Below are 24,767 nucleotides of genomic sequence, written 5' to 3'. Positions count from 1 at the left end.
GGGAGGAGGTGGCCATGCACCCCTCAGGACTGAGCCACACCAGAAGCAACTGTGGTGGTACCCAGTGGCTCCCACTGACCACTGGAAGGGGACCACGGGGTAAAGCTTTTCTGCCCCCAGGGACATGCCCAGGTCTGTGGGGGGCAGAGCCCCTCTGGCGTGCCACGTCCCATCAGGGGCTTTGTCCCCTCACGCCAGCTGGGCAGTGAGTCCCCTCAGTGCAAAGGGCTACCCTGAACAGCACAAGAAGAGATGGTATTTAATATTTCATACTGGCTCACTGAAAACCTGCTGCTCTCTGGGGCTGGGCCAGATGCAGCATTCCCTGGGGAGAGGCTGGCATAGGGTCTGCCTCAGCCTGATGTGAGCTGGAGGGGGAGGCTCTTTTGGAACTACATCCGTCGGGACAAAGGAGCCTTTTCCCTGCCTCCATCACTCACAGACCCGAGGGTCTCACCTCTGCCTAGGTCCCAGCTCTGGGGCAGGGACATGGGTCCCAAGGGGCCGCGGTGGCTCCGCAGCCGCACACCATCCTGCGCCTCCCTCTGCGCTGTTTGTTTTCTCAGCCTGCCCTGCTGTAATTACAACCCGCTGTCACTCTCCGGGTAATATGTCTTTCCTTTTATCACTGCTTAATTAAATAACTGTGGGGAAGTGAGGGGCTGGTAACCCCTTGTTTGCCAGTATGAACTACCTGGTGCTGCTGGAGAAGTCTCTTGGGGCTGGCAGAGATGCTGGATGGGTGTGCCCTGGAGTACTTCCATGCCCCTGAGAGGGATGAAGTGCTGACTTTGTTGTTCATGGGCACAGCGCCTCTGGCACTGGTGTTTGTTTCCAGGGGAATCCCTGAGGAGGTGCCCTGGACACCACTGATGTCACCCCAGCTGTAATGGTCCCCTCGGCTTGGAGCTGTGCCCACTGCCAGGCTGGAGGAGTGCATGGCAGGGTGCCCGCTGCCAGGCCAGCAGCCTCTGCCCACAATTAGTTGGTGCTAATGAGTGTCCCTGGCAGCTGCTGCTGGGTCAGTGAGCTCCACTGAGTATCTCTCCCTGTGGCACCAGACACATGGGTCCCCCTCCCTGCTCAGCAGAGCATCCTTGGTTGTGCTGTCGGTCCTCAGCCTGGACATGGCTCCCTCTGCTCTCTCTCCCTTCCCTTGTCCCTCCACCATCTCTCTGCCTTTGCACCTTCTCCAGGAGGCTGGCCTCAGTTTGGGCACCAGCAGTGATGCACCTCCAGGTTCTGCCCTGTCTTGCTCCTGTGGGTGCTGCTTTCTCCCTTCCCAGACACATCGCAAGGTGCTGTAGCACTGGGAATGCTGTCTGTTATAGCATCCTCAGGAACAGAATGTGGCCCTGTTTAAAAACATGTGGGAAGGGGCGGTGGGAGCACTCCCCCAGGCACTGCCTATCCCAATCTGGTAGCCTGGGGAAAGGTCTGATTAGATGAGATTTCCATCTACCTGAGGCAAAGAAATGCTGCACCAAGCTGCGGTAGGGTGGCCCAGCTGGGGTGGGGATTGATGAACATCCCCAAACTGCTGCCGAGCACTGAGGTTTCTGTTTGCCTGCAGCAAGGAATGGGGCTCTTTGTGGATGCGATCCTCTCCCTTGCAATGCCAGGTCCCTGTGCCCCAAGCACCCACTGCTATGCTTCGTGTTGGTCTCATGGAGGGTGGTGACAGCTCTTTGTGTTGGTGATGAAAAGTACAACACGTGTGGCTGGGGTGGAATGGAAAGTGTCCCCCATCTGGGTACTGGCTTCACAGGATGTGGGCAGCCTTGAGTGCCAGAGGCCTGGCTTGGGAATGATCCCTCTGGGTATGGAGATGGAGAGGGTTTTTGGGCACTCCGGTGCTTCATGGCAGGATGCTGTGGGGAGAGGAGCTCCCTGCACGTGTAGAGCTTGAGCGCAGGCAGGAGAGCAGGGGTGACCTTGCAGGCTGAGGGTTCCTTTCCTCCCAGTGTGCTGCATGTGCCCCTGCCTGCCCTGGATTTGCAGCTGGAGTTGCTTTGCACAGATCAAACCTTGGGGCATCTCTCATCTTGGCTTACCTGGGCCCTGCCTGCCCCTCAGCCCAGAGCGCAGCGGGGATCTGGAGGTAATCCTTGCAGATGGGATGCTGCTGGCTAATTATAGAGGAGCCTCTCACTTCGTGGGAACCACGGCGAATTGTCCCTGGAGCCCAGGCAGTGATGGTACAAATCTGCTGCTAATTAGACTTGAAAGTCCTCCCGTGAGCTCAGGCGCAGGATGGATATTTGATTATTAACATATTTATTGCTGAACCTCCCAGCAGGTCTTGCACCAGGAGGCTGTGCTCTGTCCCTGAGAAACTGCCGAGCACGTTTACTCCTATCAAGTACGTTAGGGGGCTCAAGGGGAGGAGGAGGGAGGCTGTTCAGCAATGGGTGTGCTCATTTTGGGGGGTGTCTCACCAAGATGCGTGGAAAAGACACATTGCTGATGCTGGTCCTGGGTGGGAGCATGGCCCCCAGGCTCTGCTCTGTGCTTCCCACTATCCCCTCTGTCAGTTGGGATGCTACTGACCCTTTTGCCCAGGTGGGAATCCAGAGACATCTTTTCCCACCTGCTCCAGGCACTGGGTAGGCAGTGGGGATGCATGAAGAGGCTAGAGGGATGCTGAGGGCCATGCCCTCCCCACTCTGGGAGCAGGGCTGGCATCACTTGTGGCCCAGCTGAGATTTTCCCCATCCTATCAAGAATGACCCAGCAGTGCAGAGCTGTTCTGAGCACTGCAGCCCAACACAAAGCTGTGTGCCACAGCACCCCCAGGGAGAGCATCCCTCCCTCCAGTGGAGGCAGACAAACTGTAATGGAAACATTGCCTCTCAAACAACCAAAAATAGCTTTCCTGTCCCCAAAATGTCAGCTGCAAAAGGCAGTCTCAGGGGGCCCCGCCGGGCTGGCAGTGGGCTGAAAGGGTGCCCTGGAGTTGCTGGGTGGGTGGCCCTGTTGCCCATGGGGCAGGGAGCACAGGACAGGGGGCTGGATGGCTAAGACATTGCTTGGAGTACAGGTGGGCAGAGGATCAGTGCTGGCCATCAGCCCGGTTGTGGGGCTGTGCAGCATCTTGGGTTGAGGCTGGAGAAACGTGCATGTGGGTTATGGGCTGTCAGAGGGGCAGCACTGATCCTGTGTGTCTCTTCTGCCCTAAGCCCCCAGGTCCTGCCAGCCATGTTATCACCCATCCAGGGGTTTCAAGGCAGTGCTGGGGTCAGTGGGTGTGGGGACAGGTGAGGAGCTGTGGGTCAGCATCTCAGCCCCATCTCCAGCACTGCTTTGCTCTCCCTGATGTGTTGCTGTGTGTTCCCATGCAAGGAGGGTCTGAGCTGGGAGTGGGGGCCATGCACCTTATTGCAGCACTGGAGTTATTAATAGCAGCAAACACTCAGTGTCTTCAAGCCAAGTCCGTTTAGGGGGAGATTCCTGCCACTTGCAGTATGTTTTCTCTCCCTAGGATCACTCGGGTGCCTTATCTCCCTCTTCCAGTTGTGCACCCAGCATGTGCCGAAGCCCCTGAATAAGCCGTGGTGCTATTAGCCCGTGCTGCTCAGCCCAGCAGTGTCTGACTGGGTGATGGAGGGAGTCCCGCTGCCTGGCCCCATGCTGCCTGCACATGTGGAAGCTGAGGCTAAATCCCAGCCCATCCCCCCTGTGCTTCCTCCTGTCATCGTGCTGAGCTGGCGCTGCTGGTGGCCGAGTGAGTGCTGATTACAAGGAAATTAGCCTCGTGCCTTGTCCCATTTCTTGGAGCCCAACCTATGATTGCATGGGGCTTGTTAATTTGTCACCGTCACCTCGGCTTGGCACGGGGTGGGGAGCATGGAGAGGCAGACGGGATACCTCTGCCTTCTCCAGAACTGGGAGCAGGGCTGCATCACTTGTGGCCAGGCTGAGATTTTTCCCAGCCTTGCAATTCAGGAGAACCCAGTGAGGCTTGGAGTGGGAGCTGGGACAGGCTGGGTATGCAGGGTGCTGTGTTGGGGATGGAAACCCCTGCTGATCCCTGTGGGATGCATGGAGTATGGTGGGCGTCTGAAGGGCAAAATGACACTGGTTCAGGATAAGGAGGTGCTGTGGCTGTGTAATTCTCCAGCGTGAGCTGTACACCCCCAGACAGCAATGATACCAGTTCTGAAGGCTGTGCTCTTTGGAGGTGCTGGAGACCATGCTGCCCCACTGCCCCATACAACCTGGGTGCCCCCAGCATTGCTGGGCTTTGCAGACCTAGTAAGCTCAGAAATGGCCCCAGGCAGATGCTCCAGGCAGGCTGTGGTTGTGTACTGCTGCGGTCTCAGTGCATCAGTCTGATACAGCTGGGCTCAGCTCCTGGTCCTTTTCCTTTCCATGTGCCTCAGTTTCCCGCAGATACTGGTGCTGGTCTTTGCCTTCCCTTTGCAGGGCATGGAGAGTCTTGGGGTACACCCTAGAAGCCTGGACAGGGTGTGATGGAGCACATCTCCCCATCTTGTCCCCTCTTCCCCTCTGCTGCTACCCTGTTAGTGGGGGCAATGAATTATTCATGCCCTGGCAGGCGGGGGTGTGTGATGCCAGTGGAGCTGACGTGCTGCCGAGCACAGAGAGCTTTTCTGTGTAAATCCCTGAAATATTTAGCAGAACTGACTTAAAAAATACAGCTTAGGAGGAGTTCGTGCCTCAGCGTAACCTGGAAGGCCAGGGAGGGGATGATGGGGGGAAATGGATGCACTGTGGTAGTCCCTGGAGGGCTCTGGCCCTGGTCTTTGCCCAACACCCACCACTCAAGTTGCTGGTGGAGCTCTTGTCTGTCCATCCAGCCACCCATCCTTTGGGTCTTCTTGCTTGTCCCTGCTGTCAGATGGTGGGGGTGCCCCCCATCCTTTCCCTGCGCTGTAGAGTGCTTTAGAGTCCGGTGCTGGGCTCAGCCCGCTGGCTGGGGCATGTCCCATTCCCTAGCCCAGGGCCACTGGAGCCAGGCTGCTGCCCCATCACCTGCAGCGTGCTGGCTGCTGGCAGGTTGGGGCTGCGGGACCGGTGCACAGCATGGGGCTGAGCTCCTTTCCTGGCAGTACCTTCCTGAGCAGACAGATCACGTCACATGCATTTTTTAGCAAGATCCATCGACTGAGAATGAGCCGAGCTGTCGTCGCAGGTTTGTGATCAAAGCCAGACGTGCCCTGGCAGCCCAGGGGAGGGTGGCCCTGCACACCATCCCTCTCCATCATCACTGATTCAGGGGGCAGAGCAGGTTGGGGATCCAGCAGTGTCACAGGTTGCAGGTGTGTTGCCCCTGCATCCCTGGAGGTACTAGGATGGCCAGTGCCCTGCTGCCGGGCATGGTGTGGGAATTCCTGACTCAAGCACCTGAAGATGCGGTAGCCACAATGCAGAGCTGGTGCTGACACTGGGCTTTGTGCACAGAGCTACACCTCAAAATTGCATCTTCTGCTAGGAGTGAGAGCCAGCTGGCTCACTGACAGCCAAGGTGAGGGAGGAAAGGGTTTGTGCTTGTCCTGGGATGTGTTTTGGGCCAGGTTCACAAGGGATTGAGAGGGGGTAACGGATGCAGAGAGCTGTAGCTGGCTCTGGATGGAGTGGCTCATGGATCCAGCTGTCTGTGCCATGGTGGGGCTGCCCCCTAAGTCAGCCTGGGCTGCTAGCAGCTCTCCCTTGGCCTTTGCAAGCTTGCTCTTTCATGGATGCTCTGCATCTTGGTGAGGCAGGAGCCATGTGCTGCCCCATGCTCTGTACATCACAGGCTAAGCCACGGGGGCACATGGCTGAAGGCAGTGTGGGCTCATGGTTGGAGCATACTGCTTCTTCCAGGCTGTCTGCCCCACTCTGAGCCTTTCTCCCACCTCCTTGCTCCTGTCCCCTCTCCTCCCGGCCTGGTGAGGTGGCGGGCCCCTGTGGTGGGCCCATGCAACACATTTGTACTGTGTGTTTCCCTCTGCAAGCACTAGCAGAGCCCTCGGGCTGTGCTTCACTGTGGCAGCACATTCCATGTCAGAGCCGCTGCAAATCCTGCCTGCTAATAGCTATGCAAATTACCTCATTAGCTGCCTTATTTAATTTCACTAGCAGCACTTCTTCAGCACTTCCCCGAGTCCCGGAGGCTGCATGTCCCCAGGGCTGCAAGGAGGCAGAAGCAGCAGCAGGACCGCACACAGGGATGGCTGGGTTGAGCTCTGTGGATGGCAGCAGTGTCTGGCTCCCACAAAGCCACCCTCCCTGACATGTTGTGTCCGGGATCCCTGCTGCCAGGATCTCCCCCTCCTCATCCCTCTCTGTGCCCCGGCTCTGGGTGAGTCTTGCTGAGCTCTCCCTCCAGCCAGGAGCTGCCCTATGCCCTCCAAGCAGCCATAGGTCTGGGCTGTGTGTGCTCTCCATCCCAGCAAAAAGATGACTGCTTGATTTAAGTACAGAAAGAACAGTGCATCTGCCTGGTCCCTGTGAATCTGAGTGGTGCTTGAGGCTTAGCACGGAGCTGAAGGGTGCCCTGCATCCTTCCAACCCTCATTGCCCTTCCTTGTCAATGGAAATTTGCCTCCTTCCCATCGCTACTGCCTTTCATCCTTGAGGGAGATGTTGGCAGATGCTGTCGCAGGGGTCTGCCAGCCACAGGATGACTCTTGAGACCCCCCAGATGCCCTGGTTGGGGGCTGGAGCCCTGCTCTGCTCCTGTGTCTGGGGTGTGCTGCTGGCACAGGTAGGAACAGACCCCAAGCACCAACCCAGCATGGTGCCCCTCGGGATGTCTGTATCTCAGGCTGTCCCTGCCCATGCTGGGCATGCACACAAGTATGTGGCTGCCTGCATGGACAGCTGCCTCCTGGGTGTATTTTCCAGGGGTGTCCACATGCCCACGACACCCTTGTCACTGGGATGGGCACCAGGGGACCCACATACGAATGCTGGCCCTGAAAACCTTAATCCAGCCACCCTATGGGGTTGTCTGTGCCATGCTGAGCTGCCTGCAAGCATTGTGCCTGCCTCCTCCCCTTCTGTTTATCCTTTATTTTCCCCCTTCTTTTCGCGGCTGTGCTAATGAATATTTCATGGCCAGGAACCAGCGTGAGTTCCCCGGCTGCGCCCTGCCCCCCGCTGCAGGTACCAGCCCAGATGTCGGTGGCTTAGGAAGGATGTGTTTGCTAAGAAACCATCTCAGGAAGAAAGGATCTGGGCAGGGAAGGAAGCAGTGGCTGTGGTGCAGGCACTGTCGTCATTGCCCCTCCAACCTGCAGACCGCGGTGACGGCATGTCCATACACGGGTGGCCTTCACAGTTCCCGTGTATCCTTGCCTACGTGTGCATGGCCACGCTTGCCCCGACACAACTGAAGGTGTCCCCTCTTGTTCCCCGTGTGCCACCCGCCGCTGCAGCCGCCGGAATGAACCATGTCCCCGGTTCACCTCCCGGCGGCCCGGCCGCTGCTCCTGCTGTGCGGTGCGGTGCTGTGGCTCCTCTTAGCGTCGGGCAGCAGCAACGGCACCGAGGCATGAGGGTCCCACGGCACCACACGGGCCGTGACACCGCCGATGAGCCGCATGTGCTGTACTGGCTATCCTGGACTCTTGTGCATCCAAGCTGGGTTGTCCCGGCACAGCCGGCAGGCAGCAGGGAGTAGGGGCAGGAAAGTAGGGGACAGTGTTGCGCTCCTGTCTCCCTGAGTTTGCCCTGCAATGGGAAGCTGGGCTGGTTCCCAGTCGGTGTGGGGCTGGAGTTCCCCTGGGGCTGGGGGACCACTGGCCTCCCCGTCAGGGGAGCAGGTTTGGGAGAACCATAGGCAGGGTGGCAGGCTGGGAGGCTGACAGGGTGCACCCTGCAGTGACACCCATGGTGGCTGTGGCCCATGAAGCATCTTCAGTAAGAAAGTTGTGTACAGGTGGGCTCAAGAGCCCTGCTTTGTAGCTTGCTCTTGATTTCTGCTGGAGTCCTGCGCATCTTGCAAGGGAGGAGGTGGGTCAGTGACTGAGTGGCTCTGCTGCCCTTCTGCAAGGGCAAGGTGCATGGTCCCTGGTGCCAGCCTGGGGATTGTGTGCTCAGAGGGAGCCCTGGGATGAGTGAAAGCTGGCTCATGTCTCTGTGCAATGCACTGTTCGTGCAAAATACCTGTTGCAGGTTGCTATGTGCAGGGGGAGAGGACAGCCCCCTGGCTCAGCCAGTGTGGTCCCTATGAGCTTCTGTCTTGTTGTCGTAACTGTCACTGGTGGCAGTGCATGAGGACCTATTTGGAGAGTCAAGGAAGGGCCTGCCCAAAGGGGTGATGCTCCCTTGGAAATCATTCACCCGTACCTGGGCATGCTGGTGAGCATCCAAGCAATGGTGAGGTGGGTGATACAGGTGCTGGGCTCTTCTCACCCACTGTGTTCCTGCAGGCTGGCATGAGGTGGTTCACACAGGTTGATGGGGGTGGGACAGGAGCTCCCTTGTCCTGCATGGCCAACACGAGCATGGTGCACCGGATGGCACTTGAATCTCCTGCCTGCCCAGAACACGCTGGGATGGAACTTTCCCGGTCAGGTGGGATCTGGCTCTCAAAGAGGTGCATGTTGGGTTTGGGATGGATCTACAAACTTTGTTTGCTCTCACGTCTTGTAGGCTCTGGCACCCTCCTGTGGCTGTTCTGCCACCTCTCCTGTATCCCACGGGTTTTGGGGATGCTGCCGCCGCCTTAGGCTGGGTTGTGCTGGCTGGTCCCGGCGGTGATGCTGTGGAGCTGTCCGTAACTCCTGGCATGCCAGAAGCTTTGCATTTGCAAGATTTGGCTTTGCATCACATAACTCACGGGATCTGATCGTTGCAAGAAACGGTCCCAGTGTGTTTGTGTTATGGGTTTGAGCCAAGAGCAGGTCTCCTGGTTACTGTAGATAAGGAGAAGGGTCCTAAACCCCTGACCTGTCCCTGGAAGGTGGCAGGCAGGGACTGGGCACTGCTGGCAGCCCATATTTCTGAGCTTTTGGCTGGGGTGGGTGGTCCAAGGAGCTGGGTTCAGTCAGGGTGTTGTATTTACAGATTCCCTACATCTGTGCTCTCTGTCACTTTCCCCTGTGGGGTTGATGTCCCGTGCAGCCCTTTCCTGGATGGGGCCTTTATGGGTGTATTACTGTAGGGTTGCAAGCCCCTGCTGCCTGCATGTTGTGCCTTGCTGCAGGGCTCCCCAAAGCTGGCTCAGCTCTGCAGAGACTGGTGCCTTCCCCCCACTGTGGTGTGTGGGCTCTCTGTTTGGGGTGTGCCCCCCTTTGCATGGGCATAGCCAGCATAACAGACAGGAAGGGATTAGTTTGGAGGGGATGGCACTTCTTTCAGGAGCAGGGAGTGAGGTTACCCCATACCAACCCCCGGCAGTGTTCCTGCCCCTTCTCTTGGAACTCCTTGTTAAGGCATTGGAGGGGACTGGGCAGTCTCGCTGTTCTTGTGTGTATCATGCCTGCAGCCCCTTTCCCATCCCCAAGGGACCAGAAGCTATAATTTCCATCAAGTCCCTTTTTGTTCACTTCCTCACCCATTAATAAGAAATGAAGCTTATGAGATAATAGAGTTGGATGGATGCAGAACTGAGAGATTCTGCTGGTGTGGGGTGTGGGTGCAATGTGGAGAAGGAATTGTAAGCTGGGAAAATGGAACTTGGGAAAGAGATATCGTATTGAACCTGCACAGAGCATCTCAGGCTGGCTCTGGAAGCAGGAAAATCCCACTGCCACTACACACCAGACTGTCTTCTGGCTCTGACATAGTGTGCAAGCTAGCAACTCACTGCCAGGCTGAGCTTCGGGGTGAACAGCTCTCAGCCTCGGTGGTCTGTGAGTCTGACTCCTCTTCTTCCCACCCTTGTCTCTTTCCCTGTGTGGAGCCAGTGGGAGTGGATGCTCAGGGATGCAGGATGCTCACAGTGCCAGGGGGCTGATGCCCAGGAATGCAGGATGCTCACGGTGCTGGAGCACTATTGCCACGGGGATGTAGGACACTTGCAGCACTGAATGGTTGATATGTGGGGATGCAGGACACTTGCAGCGTTGAATGGTTGGTGTCTAAGGATGCAGGACACTTGCAGAGCTGGCTGGCTGGAGCAGATAATTGATGCCCAGGGTTGCAGGAAACTCCCAGCACTGGGAAGGGGGAGCAGAGGGCTGATGCCCAAGGATGCAGGATGCTGTTGGTGCTGGCTCCCCTCCGGAAGGAGCATCTTTCCCTGCTCTTGGAGAGAGGCGGCCCTGGGATGCAGCAGTGCCTCATTGGTCAGCGGGACCTGTGGAGTCTGCTGGTTGCCATACCAACCTGCCTCTAGTTCCCGGCCAGCCGGGGCGTGAAGTGCCGGGTCGAGCTGGTGGCAAGGGGCGGACCAGAAGCCAGGGGCAACCCGAGGCGCTGCCAGCCAGGGAGGCGTCCATCCGCCTCTCCGGGAGAGCTGCCTGGCACCGCTGTGCTCCCCGGCCCCGAGCATCCCCCTGCCGCTACTCCCCACCTCTCCCTGCAACTTTGCAGTACGGAGAGGGCTGGCAAGGCTCAGGGCGGGAGGGCTCTCCCCGGCACCCCACTCCCTCTCCGAGCCTGCGGTCAGCTTCTGTGAGCCCAAGCCCTGGGAGGGCATCGCCCCCCTGCCCCTCCGCATCGCAGCCAGCCCGCGCGGGAGCATCGCAACGCAGACAAACTTCCCGGCGGGCTGCCGGCCGCCTGGGAGCGGGGCCTGGCGGCAGCCGCGCTGCCGCTGCCCGCTCCGCCGGGCTGGACCCGCCGCCGATGCCCGCAGGCTCCCCCCGACCAAGGAAGGCTCCGTCCTCTGCCGGGCACTGCCTGCTGCTCGGAGGAGCCGGGGGGCTGTTCACCGGCCGGGAGGGCGTGAGGCTGGGTCCCTGCCCAGCGCGGTGAGCTGGAGCCATGAGCCACTGCCAGCAGCGCTGCAAGAGGCAGCTGGGCCGGGTGATCCGCTTCTTCTACCAGTTTGTCACCGGGACCCTCTCCCAAGGTAGGTGCCATCCTGGGGGCCACGGGGGCTCTGTTCTGCGGGAGAGAGTCTCTGTTGGGATTTGGGGGGCTATTTGAGGAGGGAGGCGAGATGCTGAGCAGTGCTGAGCGATTCAGCCTCAGGCAGAGGCAGTTGCACTGCGCTCTGTCTGGGACAAAGCTGAAGATGCTTACAGGAGGCATTGGGAGCCCCTGAAGGTCCCCTGTGGACCTAGGGTGATGAGAATGTTTTATCCGGGGAGAGGATTGGCACAGAGTGGAGTGTGAAAAAACTGCTGTGCAAATAAATTGCAGCTGGTCTGACCCTTTCCTTCCCTGCCATGCCAGGCATCCACCTCCTCCAGGGCTGGGGCTGTGTGCACCATTCATGCTGCTGGAGAAGCCCTGGGTGTGCCCGAAGGCTGGGGCAGGGACACACCCTGGTGCCTGCACCCTCGCTGGCTCGTATCCTGGGACAGAGCTGTGTGCTCCCAGTCTGCTGTCACAGCCAGTCCTTGTGCAGCCCAGCCAGCTGGCCAGGACCCTCTCCTGGGTGTGAGCCCAGAGCCACCTCCTGACCCCAATGGGCACATCTCAGGGAGGTCATCTTGTGCCTGTATGCGCTGGGATCCTGGGTGCCTGGCTTTTGCTCCCATCCCCGCATCCCCATCATAGGGGCAGGTTGCCCTCCCGGTAGTCTTTACCTGCCTGGGACCCTCGCGCTGCCCCTTCAGGCCACAATGGTGCTGGGGAGAGATGTGCTCTGCCAGGAGCTTGGGGAAGCCCTTATTGGGCCGGAGTGGCAGCGACATGCCTTGGAGCTGGGCTGGAACTGGCACCACCTTCACTGGGACCCAGCCTGCCGGGAAAAACCCTCCCAGGCTCTGTTCCCTCCTCACCCAAGGGAGCCCCTGGGTCTCCCCAATCTACACCCATCCTTAGGGGCCAGGGATGGCGGGGGCACCCTGGGATGCAGTTGACACAGCACTGGGGGCTGAGACACAGGAGCAGGATCTGCCGTGTGAGCCATGCCCAGCTGCCGTGCCACCTCCCTGCCCACAGGGACTTGAGCCCTGCAATGGAGGGATCCTCTGCAGCGGGGGACATTCCCTCATGCCCAGCAGTGTGCCAGGCTCCACATGCTGGTTGTGCCCACAAGCTGTGCTGGATCTGTCCGTGCTAGTTGGCTCCATTGGGCACTGGCCAATTAGGTGGGAGTAGAGAGGTCAGAGGATGAGTCAGCTGAGTCCAGCCCTGAGTGTGAGAGGCAGAGCTGCAGGTGATAGGGTGGAGTGGGAAGGAGACCTTGGGGTGTTCCTATTCGCAGCACCTGCAACGATGTCCTGCAGGTCCTTGTCCTGGTGTCCTGGGCTTTGCAGTTAGGCACTATGGAGCTGGGTCTGTAGCGGGTGTCCTGACAGCCCTGTGCTGTCCCTGCGGCCCCGACGGGTGTGCACAGTGCTGGGATGAGTGCAGAGGGCATGGCTGGCAGTGGGCACTGGCTACTGCTCATCCTCTTCTTGGTGTCTTTCCAAGCTCTGGGACAAGCCAAAGAGGGTGAAACTCAGATCCAGTCAGCTCTGTGTCCCTCTAAGGCTCAGAATTCAGATTTGGGAGCGGGATGTGGGGCTGCAGCATCCCTTCCTTCCTAGCTGCTGCTCTAGTCCTTGTGGCACATGAGTCACCAGGCTGCTGTTCCCCCTCCAGCTGCTGTCCTCCCCTATCAGCCCTTTCTGGAGGCCAATAAGCCGCTCTGCCCTCCCTGCATAGATAAAGGAGGTCATGCAGAGCTCACTACGGAGGGCACTGGGTGCCCACCCCGTTGGGCCCTGGGGTGGGTGTTGTCCTGGGTGGGTGCCCTGGGAAGCTAGCCAAGGACAGGTCGCCAGTGGGGGGAAAGAGAAATGATTCAATCAATTAACCAGATTAAAACTGTGACTTCACCTCCCAAAAATAGCATTTCGCCAATATTTTAATGTGCTTATTAATAATCTGCTCGCGCTCTGATTAGCAGCGAGGTAATAAGGGATCAGCTGTAACCTAAATTTAACTTTCCCTAATGGATGAAGGCCCTGAGAACCAAAAAAAAAAAGGAGAGGTTCCTATCCATCAGGCTGGCTGCCCTGGCAGGTGGGCAGCACCCAAGGGACCTGAGCAGCTGCTGCCCAGATGTGCCCAGGCTACATCACCTCTGCTGTGGCCCAACGGTCCTGTTTTGGGCACACTAGGCTAGAAGCAGCATTATGGATAGCACACAAGGGTTGCCCCCAAGCAGGGCAGATCCTGGCTGTGGTCATGGAGGGTGCATGGTCCCCCTCTGATGAGACAGGTCCCTTGGCCCTGCTCCCTCCCCATATGCTCCTGTTCCACAGCAGGGGACAGTCCCCTGTATCCAGCTGCTGGGAGGATGGGGACAGGGACCAGCCACCTTGCTTACCCAGTGGCTCTGGGTATTGCCCATGGTGTGGTGTGTGCACAGAGCTGCTTTCTGGGCAAGAAACCCCATTCCTGGGCATTTCTATTTATACACAGCAGGTGGCTGGTGGGGTGGTTGATTTTAGCTGGGTGGCAGGGCTGCGCTGCCAGCAGCACCAGAGAGCTGGGGCAGGGGTGGCTGGGCAGGGGACATTTCATGGCTGTTACTGTCACAGCACAAAGTGGCAGATGTGGCGTGGAGTCGGTGCCAGCCTGGGCTGCAGCCTGGCACAGTGCTACAGGGCCTGCTGCCCTCCCCAGTGCCGAGCCATGGGCACATGCTGGGGCCACTTTGCCACCTGTCCTGTGTAGAGCAGCCAGTCTTGGATGAGAGAAGAGGGAGGGAGGGACAGAACTGGATGCCTGGGTTCTGAAAGGGGTAGAGCTGAAATGATGCTGTGCTCCTCACCACACACCTGGGTGGCCGCATGCTCTGGCTGTAGCTGCAGGGGCTGGGATGGGACACCTTGTACACAAAGAGGTGTCACATGCACATTGGTGAAACACGGGTCCAGCATCTTTCCTAGCCATGTGTCCCATGGGGTGGCTGATGGGGACAAGAATAGTATGGGGACCGGAGTTGTCTAAGACATGGGTGCAGCTAGTCCCACAGGGTTTGGGGTCTGTGAGTGCATGTGCCCAAACCCACAGTGGCACTGCCCAAGTTCACCCAGCATTGCAGAACAAGAACTGAGGTGGTTGGCTCTGACTCGAAGCTGAGAAAAGCAGATGCTGTCCCAGGGCATCCCTGGGAAGGTGTTTGCTGGGGTGCAGGGGATGAGGTGCTGGCACCTCTCTGCCTGACCCAGCTCTTTGTGCCAGCAGGGTTGTGGAGAGACTTTCCTTCAAGGCCCACTGTCTGGAGCAAGGACGGGCACAGGCATCTCAGCGGAGATCCTGGCATTTGCCTATCTGGGGCTGCAGCGTCATTCCCTGGGAAGCCCCTTTTTCAGGACTCCCAGCTCTTCTTGCAGAGTGGCTGAGCCCTCAATGTCCCAGGGTCATCAGTGAACTCAGAGCAGCCATTGGGCTGTGGTGATGCCTTGCTGGCCCTGTGTCACAGAGATGCAGCCACATGTGTAACAAGCCTCATCTGTTCTCTGCCCCCTGCTTCCTTCTCCTGGCTGACGGTGCCACTCTCCCCCTGGGCTGGGAGGGTTATTTTTAACTGTTTGCCGTGTGCTGCCTGAGCACAATTAAGGTAATTGGTTTGGGAGCCTGGCTCTCACACAACGCTCCCAATTACCTGCCTGCCTGCCACGCGGCCCCCCGCCTCCCTGCCCGTGGTGGCCGGCTCCTCCGGGGGGGGGACTGCCGGGACACGGCTGCCCCAGATAGTGCGGTGGGGCTGGGTGGGGGGCACAGGCAGGCACAGGGGATGGAGCCATGGAGAGGACATCCCTGCACAACGACAGCCTGCTCTATGCCTCCCTGATTGCCATCCTTCTCCTCATCTCCTATTGGTTCACCACCCGCTGCTTCAAAATCATCAGCGGCATCGAAGGTACGGGGCTGGGGCAGAAGGGGACAAGGTGACGCTGGCCCATCCTCTCCCCTTCCAGAAGCTATGTGGTGAGGTGAGCCAGGAGCTTGGCGCAGGAGAGGGGGACTGGGGACCATCCTCTCCGCCTCTCTGGGGCACCTCGATCTCCTCCTCAGTCACTTTGTTTGTTCCTCTTGGCCCTGTTCCTGTTCTGCTGTGCGTGAGAGCAGCCAGTGGCAGCCACGGCTGAGTTGAGGCAGTGCCCAGGGCTACTCTGGGGGCATCTGGCTCTGCTGTTGGAATCTGGGTACCACTGCCCCTCATTGTCTGATGGGGACGCAGACAGGGCTTCCTGATGCTTCCCACTCTGTGTGGGATGCCCAGTGCCAATGCTGGGGCCTCAACCTGCATTTTGGGGCTCTCGGTCCCTTTGGGCATAACCTACATCTTTGCTCCTCAGCTGGTGTGTTGGGTTCCTCTGGGATGTGGCGGGGGTCCTGGTCTCCCAGGTGAAGGGTTTCTCTAAGCCTCGCTGCAGTGGGATGTGCATGCTGGGGGCTTTGAGACCCCCAAGGCAAGGAGCAGGGCAGGAGGGGTGGCACTGGTGCCATGTGTCTGGGATAGGCAGGGCCTCTGCTGCCCAGGGTGGGTGTTACTCCATCCATCCGTGTGACCTTTCCCTGTGAGGCTCAGCCACAGCCTCGTGGCTCTTCCGACAGCATGGCCAAATGCTGTCTGCAGGGGCAAGAAGCCACCCCTTGGAGTAATGTCAGTTGGAGGGATGGGGGACAAAGCCCTATCCCACTTCTGGTGGGGTGCATATGTTTTGGATGGCCTCTCGAGCATCCCTTACAGGTGGCTGTGGGTCTGGCTCCATGGGCAAAGCCCCCTGTTTGGTCCCATGTGTCTCCTCTATCTTGGGGGCAGCTCCGGATGGAGATGCATCACTGGGGACCTGGATGAACCAAGGGAGTGATCCCCTGACACCCCCAGCCCATCTGGAGCTGCCTTTGGAGGGAGGGGATGTGCTCTGGGCAAGCAACCCTGGTGAGTCTGGGGGTACTGGTACAGTGTGTGTACACTGGTACAGAGCTGGGCTCTGGTACAGTGTGTGGCACTGGGATATGGGATACTGATTGGATTCTGTGTTGTGCTGGCAGAGAACAGTGGAGGGCTTTTACTAATGGCTCCAGCGTGGAAATGAGTAATCCTGACATGGTGGCTGGCAGTGATTTATCACTGCTCCACCAGGGAGGCTGGCTGGTACGGGACAGGCAGGAGGGCAGGCGGGGAAGCTGTCACTCCATGGCTGACCTGCCTCTGTGCCCTTCAGCACCAGCATCCCATGATGCTGATGGAGACACACAAGGGGCTGATGATGATCCTCTCTCATGGGCTGAGCAGATTCCTTTGCAGGGGATCTGCCCCAGGCTCAGGCTGGAAGAGCTCCTCTACCACTGTGTCTGCCCAAAGTTAGGTTTTATAAATAGCCCCATGATGGGGGACAGGCATCGGCCCTGGGAGCAGCCGAAGGCTTGAGGAGAGGATGGTTTCAACCATTTCAACCAGGGCTCAGCAAGAAAAGTGGCTTTAAAATGCAATTGGTGTCAGTGGGAAACTTCGTCCAAGAGTGCAACAGGTCTCTGCCACCCTGTCTCTGAAGAGACGGACTCAGGGGCAAAGCTGGGAGCCAGCCAGGTGCAATCCAGGTTCAGTGCATGGAAACTCGCCTCTTTCCAAGAAAAGGAAATGTCAGGTCTGAAAACTTCCAGCCTGAACAATGTTTCCCCAGGGAGGACTTTTATCTCCTCCCTGAGCTGCCTCTAATGCATCGCTGGCATCTTCTGCTGGTGTCAGAGCTATGGGAGCACAGCCCTGAGATGCCAAGCCTGGTGGCACGGAGCTGCTAGATAAACCAGTCATGCCGTGACCTGGGACTGAGCCACCAGCCTGTGCAGGCAGTCAGCACCATAGCCTGGGCATGGCCACCCCACACATACCTGGAGCAGTTGGCCTGCTCCTGGGGGGTACAGTGTGAGATGGGAGGGCAGAGGTGACATGGGGGCAGCCCTGTTCCCTGCCTGCCACACTGGTGCTGGAGTTGGGATCAGTCTTGTGTCATGCCCCACCTCAGGGAACTCATCAGCTAGGGATGGGCAGTGCCAGCGGCATCCCCAGGGGAAGCCGTGCATCCCAAGGGAATGGGGCAGGGAGCAGTGAGCGCCTGGTCCCTCTGGTCTGTGACCAAGAAGCCAGACAAGGGCTGGGATGTTGTTAAAAAAAACATAGAAGCTAAATATAGCCCCACTGGCTGTGCATGGATGTGTGCTGGAGGCACCGAACGCCTGGGTTTGCCCTCTGCCTGCAGCTCCTGCGTGACCTTGGCTGGGCCCTTTGGACCTCCTCTTCTGCCTATTGCTGCACTGCCTGTGGGTCTGGCAGTGTCTCAGGCATCCTGCATCACATTCCCTGCTCCCTTGGAGATCCCCTTGGATCTCCCAGCAAAACCCCTGGGTCATTCATGGAAATGGGGCAGCTGGACCTCTTGGCCCAGACCCTCCCCAGGAGATGGTTGTGGGGACCTCGAGGTGTTCAGCCCTGGTGGTCCCCATGGGGCTGGCATGCTTGTGGGGCACAGAGGACAAGTCTGAGTCATCCCCATCCTGGATGTTTAGCCAGTGCCCAGCGTCCTGTCCCTCCCCGTCTCCCCCCCGGGAACCGAGTGCCTTTTAATATCTGTGGCCTGTTTCCTTAGCAACTGCATTAAGCAAATCGATGGAGGTGGTGTCATTGGAATGGGAGGGCATGCCTTCTTCCCCCCCCAGCCCCCCCAGCCCTGCCACCCCCCCCACGCCTCTCTCCACTTGGCCTCTCTCTGCTCTTAATCACAGGCACAGCCCTGCTCTGCTTGGGCTTTCAGCCCTGGCTCCTCGAGCTGCCCACTGCAGCCCCACACTGACCCCTTGCTTGCACATAGCTCATGGTGGGCACCCCCAAGTAGAGGGGTGGCAGCTGATGCCCCCTTGGGGACAGAGGCAGGGGTACCTGGGGATGTGTGGTCTGGCAGCTGCGGCACTGGGGTGAGGGGGCTTTAGGGCTGTGGTGGGGAGGAGGTGATGTGTGGGGGGCCATGAGACACCCCCACCATGAACCTGGAAGGCCTTGAGATGATCGCGGTGCTGGTGGTCTTGGTCCTCTTCGTCAAGGTGCTGGAGCAATTTGGCCTCTTCGAGCCTGTGTCCTTGGAAGGTAACGGGTGCGGGTGGTGGTGGCTGCTCCGGGGCCACAGGGGGCACGCGGTGGGTGTCCGGAGCTACCCCAAGGATTCTGCATCCATGGGGGAGTCCTGGGACATGGTGTCCATCTTCTGCTCGTAGGGGCGTAGGATGCAAGGAGAGGGGTGTCCTGCCTGCTCCGGGCAAGGTCTCAGTGTCTGGGTATGTGAGGAGGGGACGAGGGCTGGCAGGGTGTCTGCTGCATGCTGGTGGCTTTGATGTGTGCTGAGTGCTGTGGGCTGGGACTCTATGAGCGTACAAGTAAGCACTAGGATGTTTTCCAGCACCTCTGTGGGAACAAGGTGTCCCCAGGGTCTGCGGTCACCTCACCCAGAACATGAGGTGTCAGACTGAGGACCAGCTTACAGAGCAGCCAGGCCTGGGCAGAATGGGTGCCTGCTGCATTCCCTGCTTCTGGCTCTCACTGTGGCCCCTGATCAGTGTGAGAGGACACAGGGGGTGCTGCCTGGCTGGGGACGTGCCCTGCAAGGCGCTGAGCAGTGTGTGTGGGGCACAACTGGCAGAGCCAGGATACTCAGAGACTCTCAGATACGCTCAGGACGGCTTGGCTGGGTACTCCCTGGACTCCAGGGGTGATGGTTGTGTGCCCTGCCCATGCCTGCAGACAGGATGCTGCATCTTGCCCAGCCCTGGGCATTAGGGCACATGCACATTGAGAAGGTGACAGGCAGTTTGCCTGGTCCACTGGTGCAGATCAGGGTATCTCTCACTCTGGTCCCTCAAACCTGCTTGCAGGACAAGAAAGCATGGTGAGTGGAAGCTTTTATTGCTGCTTAACTGCTCACTTTGCCCCTGTGCTCCAACAGCAGCACTCCTAGGTGGATCATGCCAGGAGGGAAACTGAGGCAGCAGCTGAGCTCAATACAAGGCATCCTGCCTGTGAACCCTGGGGAGTGGCACACTGAGTGTGCACAGGTTGCACCCCCCTCTGCAGTTCTGCTGACGATTTGATGGTTGCATCGCCCCTCCCTGTGCTTTTGCTTCTCTGTGCAGCTGCTCAAAGCTTTGGACCAAAGTCAGTGGCATTGATTGCGGCTGCTCTGCTGCATACCAGCTCCCACCACAGCGGAGAAGAGGGAGGCAGAGAGACCCCAGCCCCTGAAGCAACCCTACTGAGAGGTGCAGGACAAGGCAGGGGCCCTCACTTGGCCTGTGTGGCTGCTCCTTGCCTTGCTGCCAGTCCTCTCTTGTCCCTAGGAGGAACTTGGTGTCACTGTGCAGCATGGAGAAGCACAGCTTACCCTATCCCCATCCATCCTCATCCCCATGCTGGGGAGCTATGGATCCCTCTGGCCTGCCTGGAGATTCACCCCAGCTGTGATGGTGGAAGTGAGACTCAGGTGCCTTGGATTGGCAGCAATTGCTCCCATCAGCAAAAGGTGTCTGGAAAGGAGAGAAATGTGTTGCTCAAGGGGCAGAAACTGGATGAGGTTGAGGGGAGTCCTGGACACCATAGGGGAGTCCTGCAGGTGAACAGTTGCATGTTGAGATGAGATGCTGTTGCATGGGTCACACATGTCTCCACCTTGGCTTGGAAGGCAGCAGTTTGTTCTCTGGGGAAGGTCCTGGGCATGTCTGGGGCTGGGAAATGCTGAGTCCTCTCTGGGGGGCTGTTTATCAGCCATGCCTGGGCAGCAATGACAGCACAGGGACCACAAAGAGTGTGAAACCATACACTAATGGCTCAGGTCTGCTAATGGACACGGGCCTCATCCCCGGCTCCAGAGCCATCAATACCTCCTGCCATGCTTCTGCTCCAGCTGCTGCCCTGCCCCATCCCTGCCTATCACTGTTTTTCTGTTCAGGGTAGTGGTGTCCTGGGGATGGGTTGTGCTGGGAGTTTTTGTGCCACTGCAGTGATGGGCTGGGATTGGAGCATCTCCATAGCAGCCTGGAAAAATACCTGAGCCCTGAGGAAGGGTTCAGTGGGAGCATCTTGCAGTGAGACTCTGTCCTGGAGGGACCACAGAGGGGAGGGAGACAATGTGAGGGAACTGCAGCTTGGTGGGTTCCCAGACTCAGCTTGATGAGGCACCAAGCAATCTGTTCTCCATTTGGAGCTGGACCCCCTCTGAGCAAGGGTTTGGACAGGAGTGCTAGTTGTTTGTACACCCTCACGCTGTCCCCTTGGCCCCGTCACTGTCTCCCCTTGTACCCCACTGCAGCCTTGTTGGCACAGCCAGAGCAGCTGTCTGGCAGCAGTGGTGGAGCATCTCCTGTGGATGTGCTGTGCTCCAGGGGCGATTGATGCTGGAGTTGACTGGTTAATCAGTGACAGGCCATGTCACCCCATCACTGCCCTGTGCCACCACGCCTGTCCCCAGCCTCCAGCATCTCCCAGCAGAGCCACCCAGGGGCTTCCAGTCCCCTGACAAAAGCCTGCTTTGGCCAAGTGCTTGGGAGGGGGCAGACAAACAGAAACGCTATAGATTCTGGCTCCTGAAGTGCAGCATCAATAATTCAGCACAGAGCAATCAGTCCTGGCTGGGAGGAGGAGGTGTGGAGAGGAGGTGAAAGACAGGAGAGCCGCCTGTGTAGCCCAGCCTCTGATGAGCATTGGATGAAGCTGCAGATTGCTGTCAGCAAGATATCTGGTGCTTGCCCAGGGCTGTCCCTGCCTCAGCTGGGTCAGGGTCTGTACATGGGGCAGGCAGGATTGAGGGTGCCTTGGGGAGCCCCTGATATGGGGTGTGCTGGCCCCTGCCTTCCCCAGGGGGTTAAAGATGTTGCCCCAGGGCTGAGGATACAGAGGGGGAAGAGGGACTGGGGAGAGTGCCAAACCCCTCCAGAGCCTGGGAGGAATAGGAGTGAGCAGCAGCCAGCCTGGGTGCCACCAGCGCCTCAGAGGATGCTATGCAGCAAGCAGCATGGCCACCTCCTGGCACCTGACATAGGGTGAGAGTCCCTCCAAGCAGGGGAGAAAATTAGCATCCCCGTGGTGCTGGTGAGACTGAAGCCCTCTGTCAAGCCCTGCTTTCCAGGAACCCCTTTGGCACTAGCGTGGAGGCTCTGCTGCAGGAGAGACCAGCCCTTCGGGGCGTGATGCCAGGGATCCCCGGGCCCAGGGCACCATCCAGCCCAGCATGTTTGACAGATCTGAGAGTACAAGGCAAGCTGGCTGCAGGTGTGGTACATCTTGGAGTATGTGGCATGGTTTAGTGTGAGGTGTCCCTGCCCATGGCAGGGGGGTTGAAACTAGATGATCTTAAGGTCCTTTCCAACCCTAACTATTCTATGATTCTATGAACTCCAGCCTGCCATGCTGGGCAGCTGCAGGGGCCAGAGTGCATCAGAGATTTCCCCATGTGCAGTGGGTTTAACCCTTGCCTTTCCTTTTCCAAGGGCTGGGCAGGGTCTTGTATCTGAATCAGGAGAGAGATGCTCATTCATGGTGAGGGCCTGCAAAGCAGGAGGGCAAGGACAGAGATGTATGGTAGCTGTGGCTGGGCTCTGAGTTTGGATCCCTGCATAGCCTTACACTCTGAGGCATGCTGCAGCTGGGCTGCAATCTTGGGTCTTGGAGAAGAAGGTCTCCCAGGGACCCTACATTCACCTCTGGAGCAAGTTCCACATGCTCCACACCCAGGGACATCAGCCCTGGCCATTGCTATGGACACAGGATGGCTGCAGTGTTTTGCCTTGCCTGGAGAGGGTGAAGCTCGGGGAGAAGGGGACTTGGTTCTGGGTTCCCCTTGGCTGTGGTTTCTGCTGCCATGGTCAGGAAAGGGCAGCTCTCCCAGCACCAAGCTCCGCAAGGACGGCAGCACCCACAGCGCTCACCCCACCAACTCTGCCACTGCGTGGTGTCATGTCCCTCTCAGCCCAGCCAGATGTAATTAGCTTGTTGAATCTTTTCTGCCTCCGGCCTCATGTTAATCACTTTTCACATTGCTTCCCTCCCAGTTCCCCCTGGCCTGGCTTGCCTTTTCTGTTGCTGATGTGCCTGGAGAGGGGAGAAAGGGGACCCAGTTGGACACAGAGCAGGAATCCCACTGTTGCATCCTGCCCCGAAGACAGGCTCTGAGCTAGTGGATGGAGGGGCAGAGAGATTGCTCAGCCATGGGGAGGTGAGAGAAGACTGCAGGCTGGAGAAAAGACAGTAAAGCTAGACAGCAAGGGAGCCTGTTGCGACAGCCCTGCCTTGCAGTCCTGTTCCACTGATGGAGGATCGAACTTTGGAGTCCAATGGCAGAAGCTGTTTTGAAGCTGGTCTGGGGCTCTCTAGCTCAGGGTTGTGTTGGCTACAGGGTGCTGTGAGAGCTCAGAGGGGTCTCTGTCACCTCTCCCCTGCAAGGGGTGGGATTAGACCCCAGGACTGGGCACAGGTAGGAATACAGGTGCCCTGGCCAGGGCTCTGTAGGGTTGTGGTCCCTGGAACAGAGGTAGCAGGATATTCCACACAATGCCTGTGCTTGGCTGCAGCACCTCCTCCCAGGGATGCAGGGAAATGTCTCATTTGCCATGGGCATCCACCCAGGGGCTTGCTGTGCCACTGGAGCAGGGGGTGGCCAGATCAGAAGCAGCTTTTAGGTGAGAGATGTGTAGAAAACTGGACCAAAGACTTTCTAATAACCACTGCTGCCAGGCTCGGATCTCTGCCCTGCTGCCCACAAGGCAGGGCTTTGGGTAGGCTGCAGGGAGCCCCCACCTCAGCTGGCTGCCCCTCCACGTTGCACTCCCTCCAGGCAGCACCCTATGGGCATGTTCCACTCCAGCAGCAAGCAAGGTACCCAGGGCTGGCAGACCCCAGCAGTGGCTCCTCCTCGTGCCATGGATCTTGGATGTGGCTGTGATTTACTTACTGGTGCAAAGACGTACAGGGGGAAGGAGAAGGGGATGAAAAGGGAAGAGGTGAGCGTGGCAGCTGTCTGTGGAGGTGGTTGGTGAACAAGGCTGAGCTCTGAGGCAGGGAGCTCCTCATGCCATGCTGTGGGTGCGTGCAAGGTGGGGCACCGCTGGGGGGCAGATTTGGTGGTTTGGGATAAGGCAGAGGGGCTGGTCCTGGGCTCGGTAGCATCAATGTCCCAGTGAGAGATGAGGTCACCCCTGCTGGGTGAGAGTCAGAAACAGCCAAGTCTCCTCCATGCACCCATTGGTGGCAGTTCCGCACCCATCTGTGGCTCCCGGTGGTGGGGTGCCTGTGCCAGGCTGTGTAGATGCAGCGGTGAGAGCTCACCTCTAAGTCCCTTGGGCAGCTGTGTGATCTCCCTCCTCCTCTGCAGCCTGGGTGCCCTGAGGGACCCCAGAGGGTGCTGGGGCGGGAAGAGGGAGGGCCAAGGCAGGTCTCTCCTCCCCTGCCCTCCCCTCTCCTCCCTTGCTGGGTCTGTTGCTCTGAGACCAGCTGCCTGCTGGGGCCGTGTCTGGGGGGATGTCGGTTGCTGGGGTGCTCTGGGACCCGCAGGGGCTGCAAACGGTGGGCATCATCCTGCTGCTCTGCTCCAGCCTCAAGCTACTGCATGCCCTGGGCATCATCGACCTGTCCAGGGGAGGTGGGATGGGGATGGGGTTGGGGTTGCAATGGGATGGGATAGTGTGGTGGAGTTGCTCCTCACCTCCTGTCCCAGGGACTGCAGGGAGGTTGGGGGGGATTTGGGTATGTTTTGGGGGTTTTGTATGTGTGTGTGTGTGGTTATTAGGGTGTGTGAGGGTGTCGGGTGGAATTAGGGTGTAAGGAGCTGGGGGAATAAGGATGTTTGGGAGCGCTGGGGTGCTCGGGGCAGGGGGGGAGCACTTGAGTGCTTGGAGGAACCCCTGCACAGGTATGAGGGATGTGAATATCTGGAGACACTTGGATGTGGGGTGTTGGGGTGCAGGATGATAGAAAGTTATGGTATCTGGGAGCATTAGGATGGGGAATATCTGGGTCTGGAGGCATTGGGGTGCGGCAATGTGTGTGCTGCTGAGGGACTGGGACTTTCTGGGGTGTTGGAGTCTGGGACTTTGGGATGCAGGGGGCTGGGCTTTGTCAGATGATGGGGTGATTAGAGCTGGGGAGATGAGTGGGACCTGGAGGCAAGAAGTGATGGATGTGGGGTATGGCACTGTGCAAGGGAAGTTTCTCCCCCATTGCTGCAGGAATTGGCAACTATGGGGGGAATGTGGCTGAAAGAACCTGGAGCCCCTGGCCCCTTTGCCCTCCCTGTGGGGCTGTGCCAGGGTTGTGGAGGGAAGGGGCTGCTGTGGGTGCTGAGCTCCTCGGATTAGCATGTGGGTGCTGAGGACAGGGCTGAATGTGGCCAGACAAGAGGACCCAAAACATGTCAGAGTGATGCACGACCTGTTGGTTGTGTCTGGTCAGGGTGGGATTGCAGAGAGCTGCACATTGCTGCTGCCTTGTCTCCTTTGACAGCCTTCATTGGCTGTGGCACGAACATCCTGGCTCAGACAAAGGCTGCCAAGAGACTGCGTGAGTGTGATTTGGGGTTTGTTTGCCCCTATCCCATCTGATTGGTGCTGGCAGCTGGGGACGCTGCAAGATGAAGGGGCTGCAGATCACATTCCCTTGGGCAGGCAGATCTTGGGATGCGATGGGAGGGATCCAAAGGACCAGTTAGTAGCTGATTAGA

General features: G+C 58.5%; 1 protein-coding gene across 5 annotated transcripts in view; it reads left to right on the top strand.

Annotated features, from left to right (window-relative positions):
• The window catches only part of KCNIP2 (potassium voltage-gated channel interacting protein 2), a gene marked incomplete at both ends in the record, with an annotated part of 42,407 nt that overhangs the window by 9,265 nt on the left and 8,375 nt on the right, over positions 1–24,767 (top strand). For 2 of the 5 annotated variants that reach the window (XM_080621076.1, XM_080621074.1), the window contains one exon: positions 18,052–18,154. The exons of the other annotated variants lie outside the window; for them this stretch is intronic. In XM_080621076.1, the coding sequence (XP_080477202.1) occupies positions 18,052–18,154 (103 nt within the window). Of the gene's footprint in view, positions 1–18,051; positions 18,155–24,767 lie in introns of those variants that run through there. 5 annotated transcript variants of the gene reach the window in all.

Source organism: Psittacula echo (genome assembly GCF_963264785.1).
Source record: "Psittacula echo genome assembly, chromosome: 6".
NCBI lineage: Eukaryota > Metazoa > Chordata > Aves > Psittaciformes > Psittacidae > Psittacula > Psittacula echo.
Note: the sequence above shows the minus strand (reverse complement) of the source record. Positions and strands in the feature narration are given on the sequence as shown.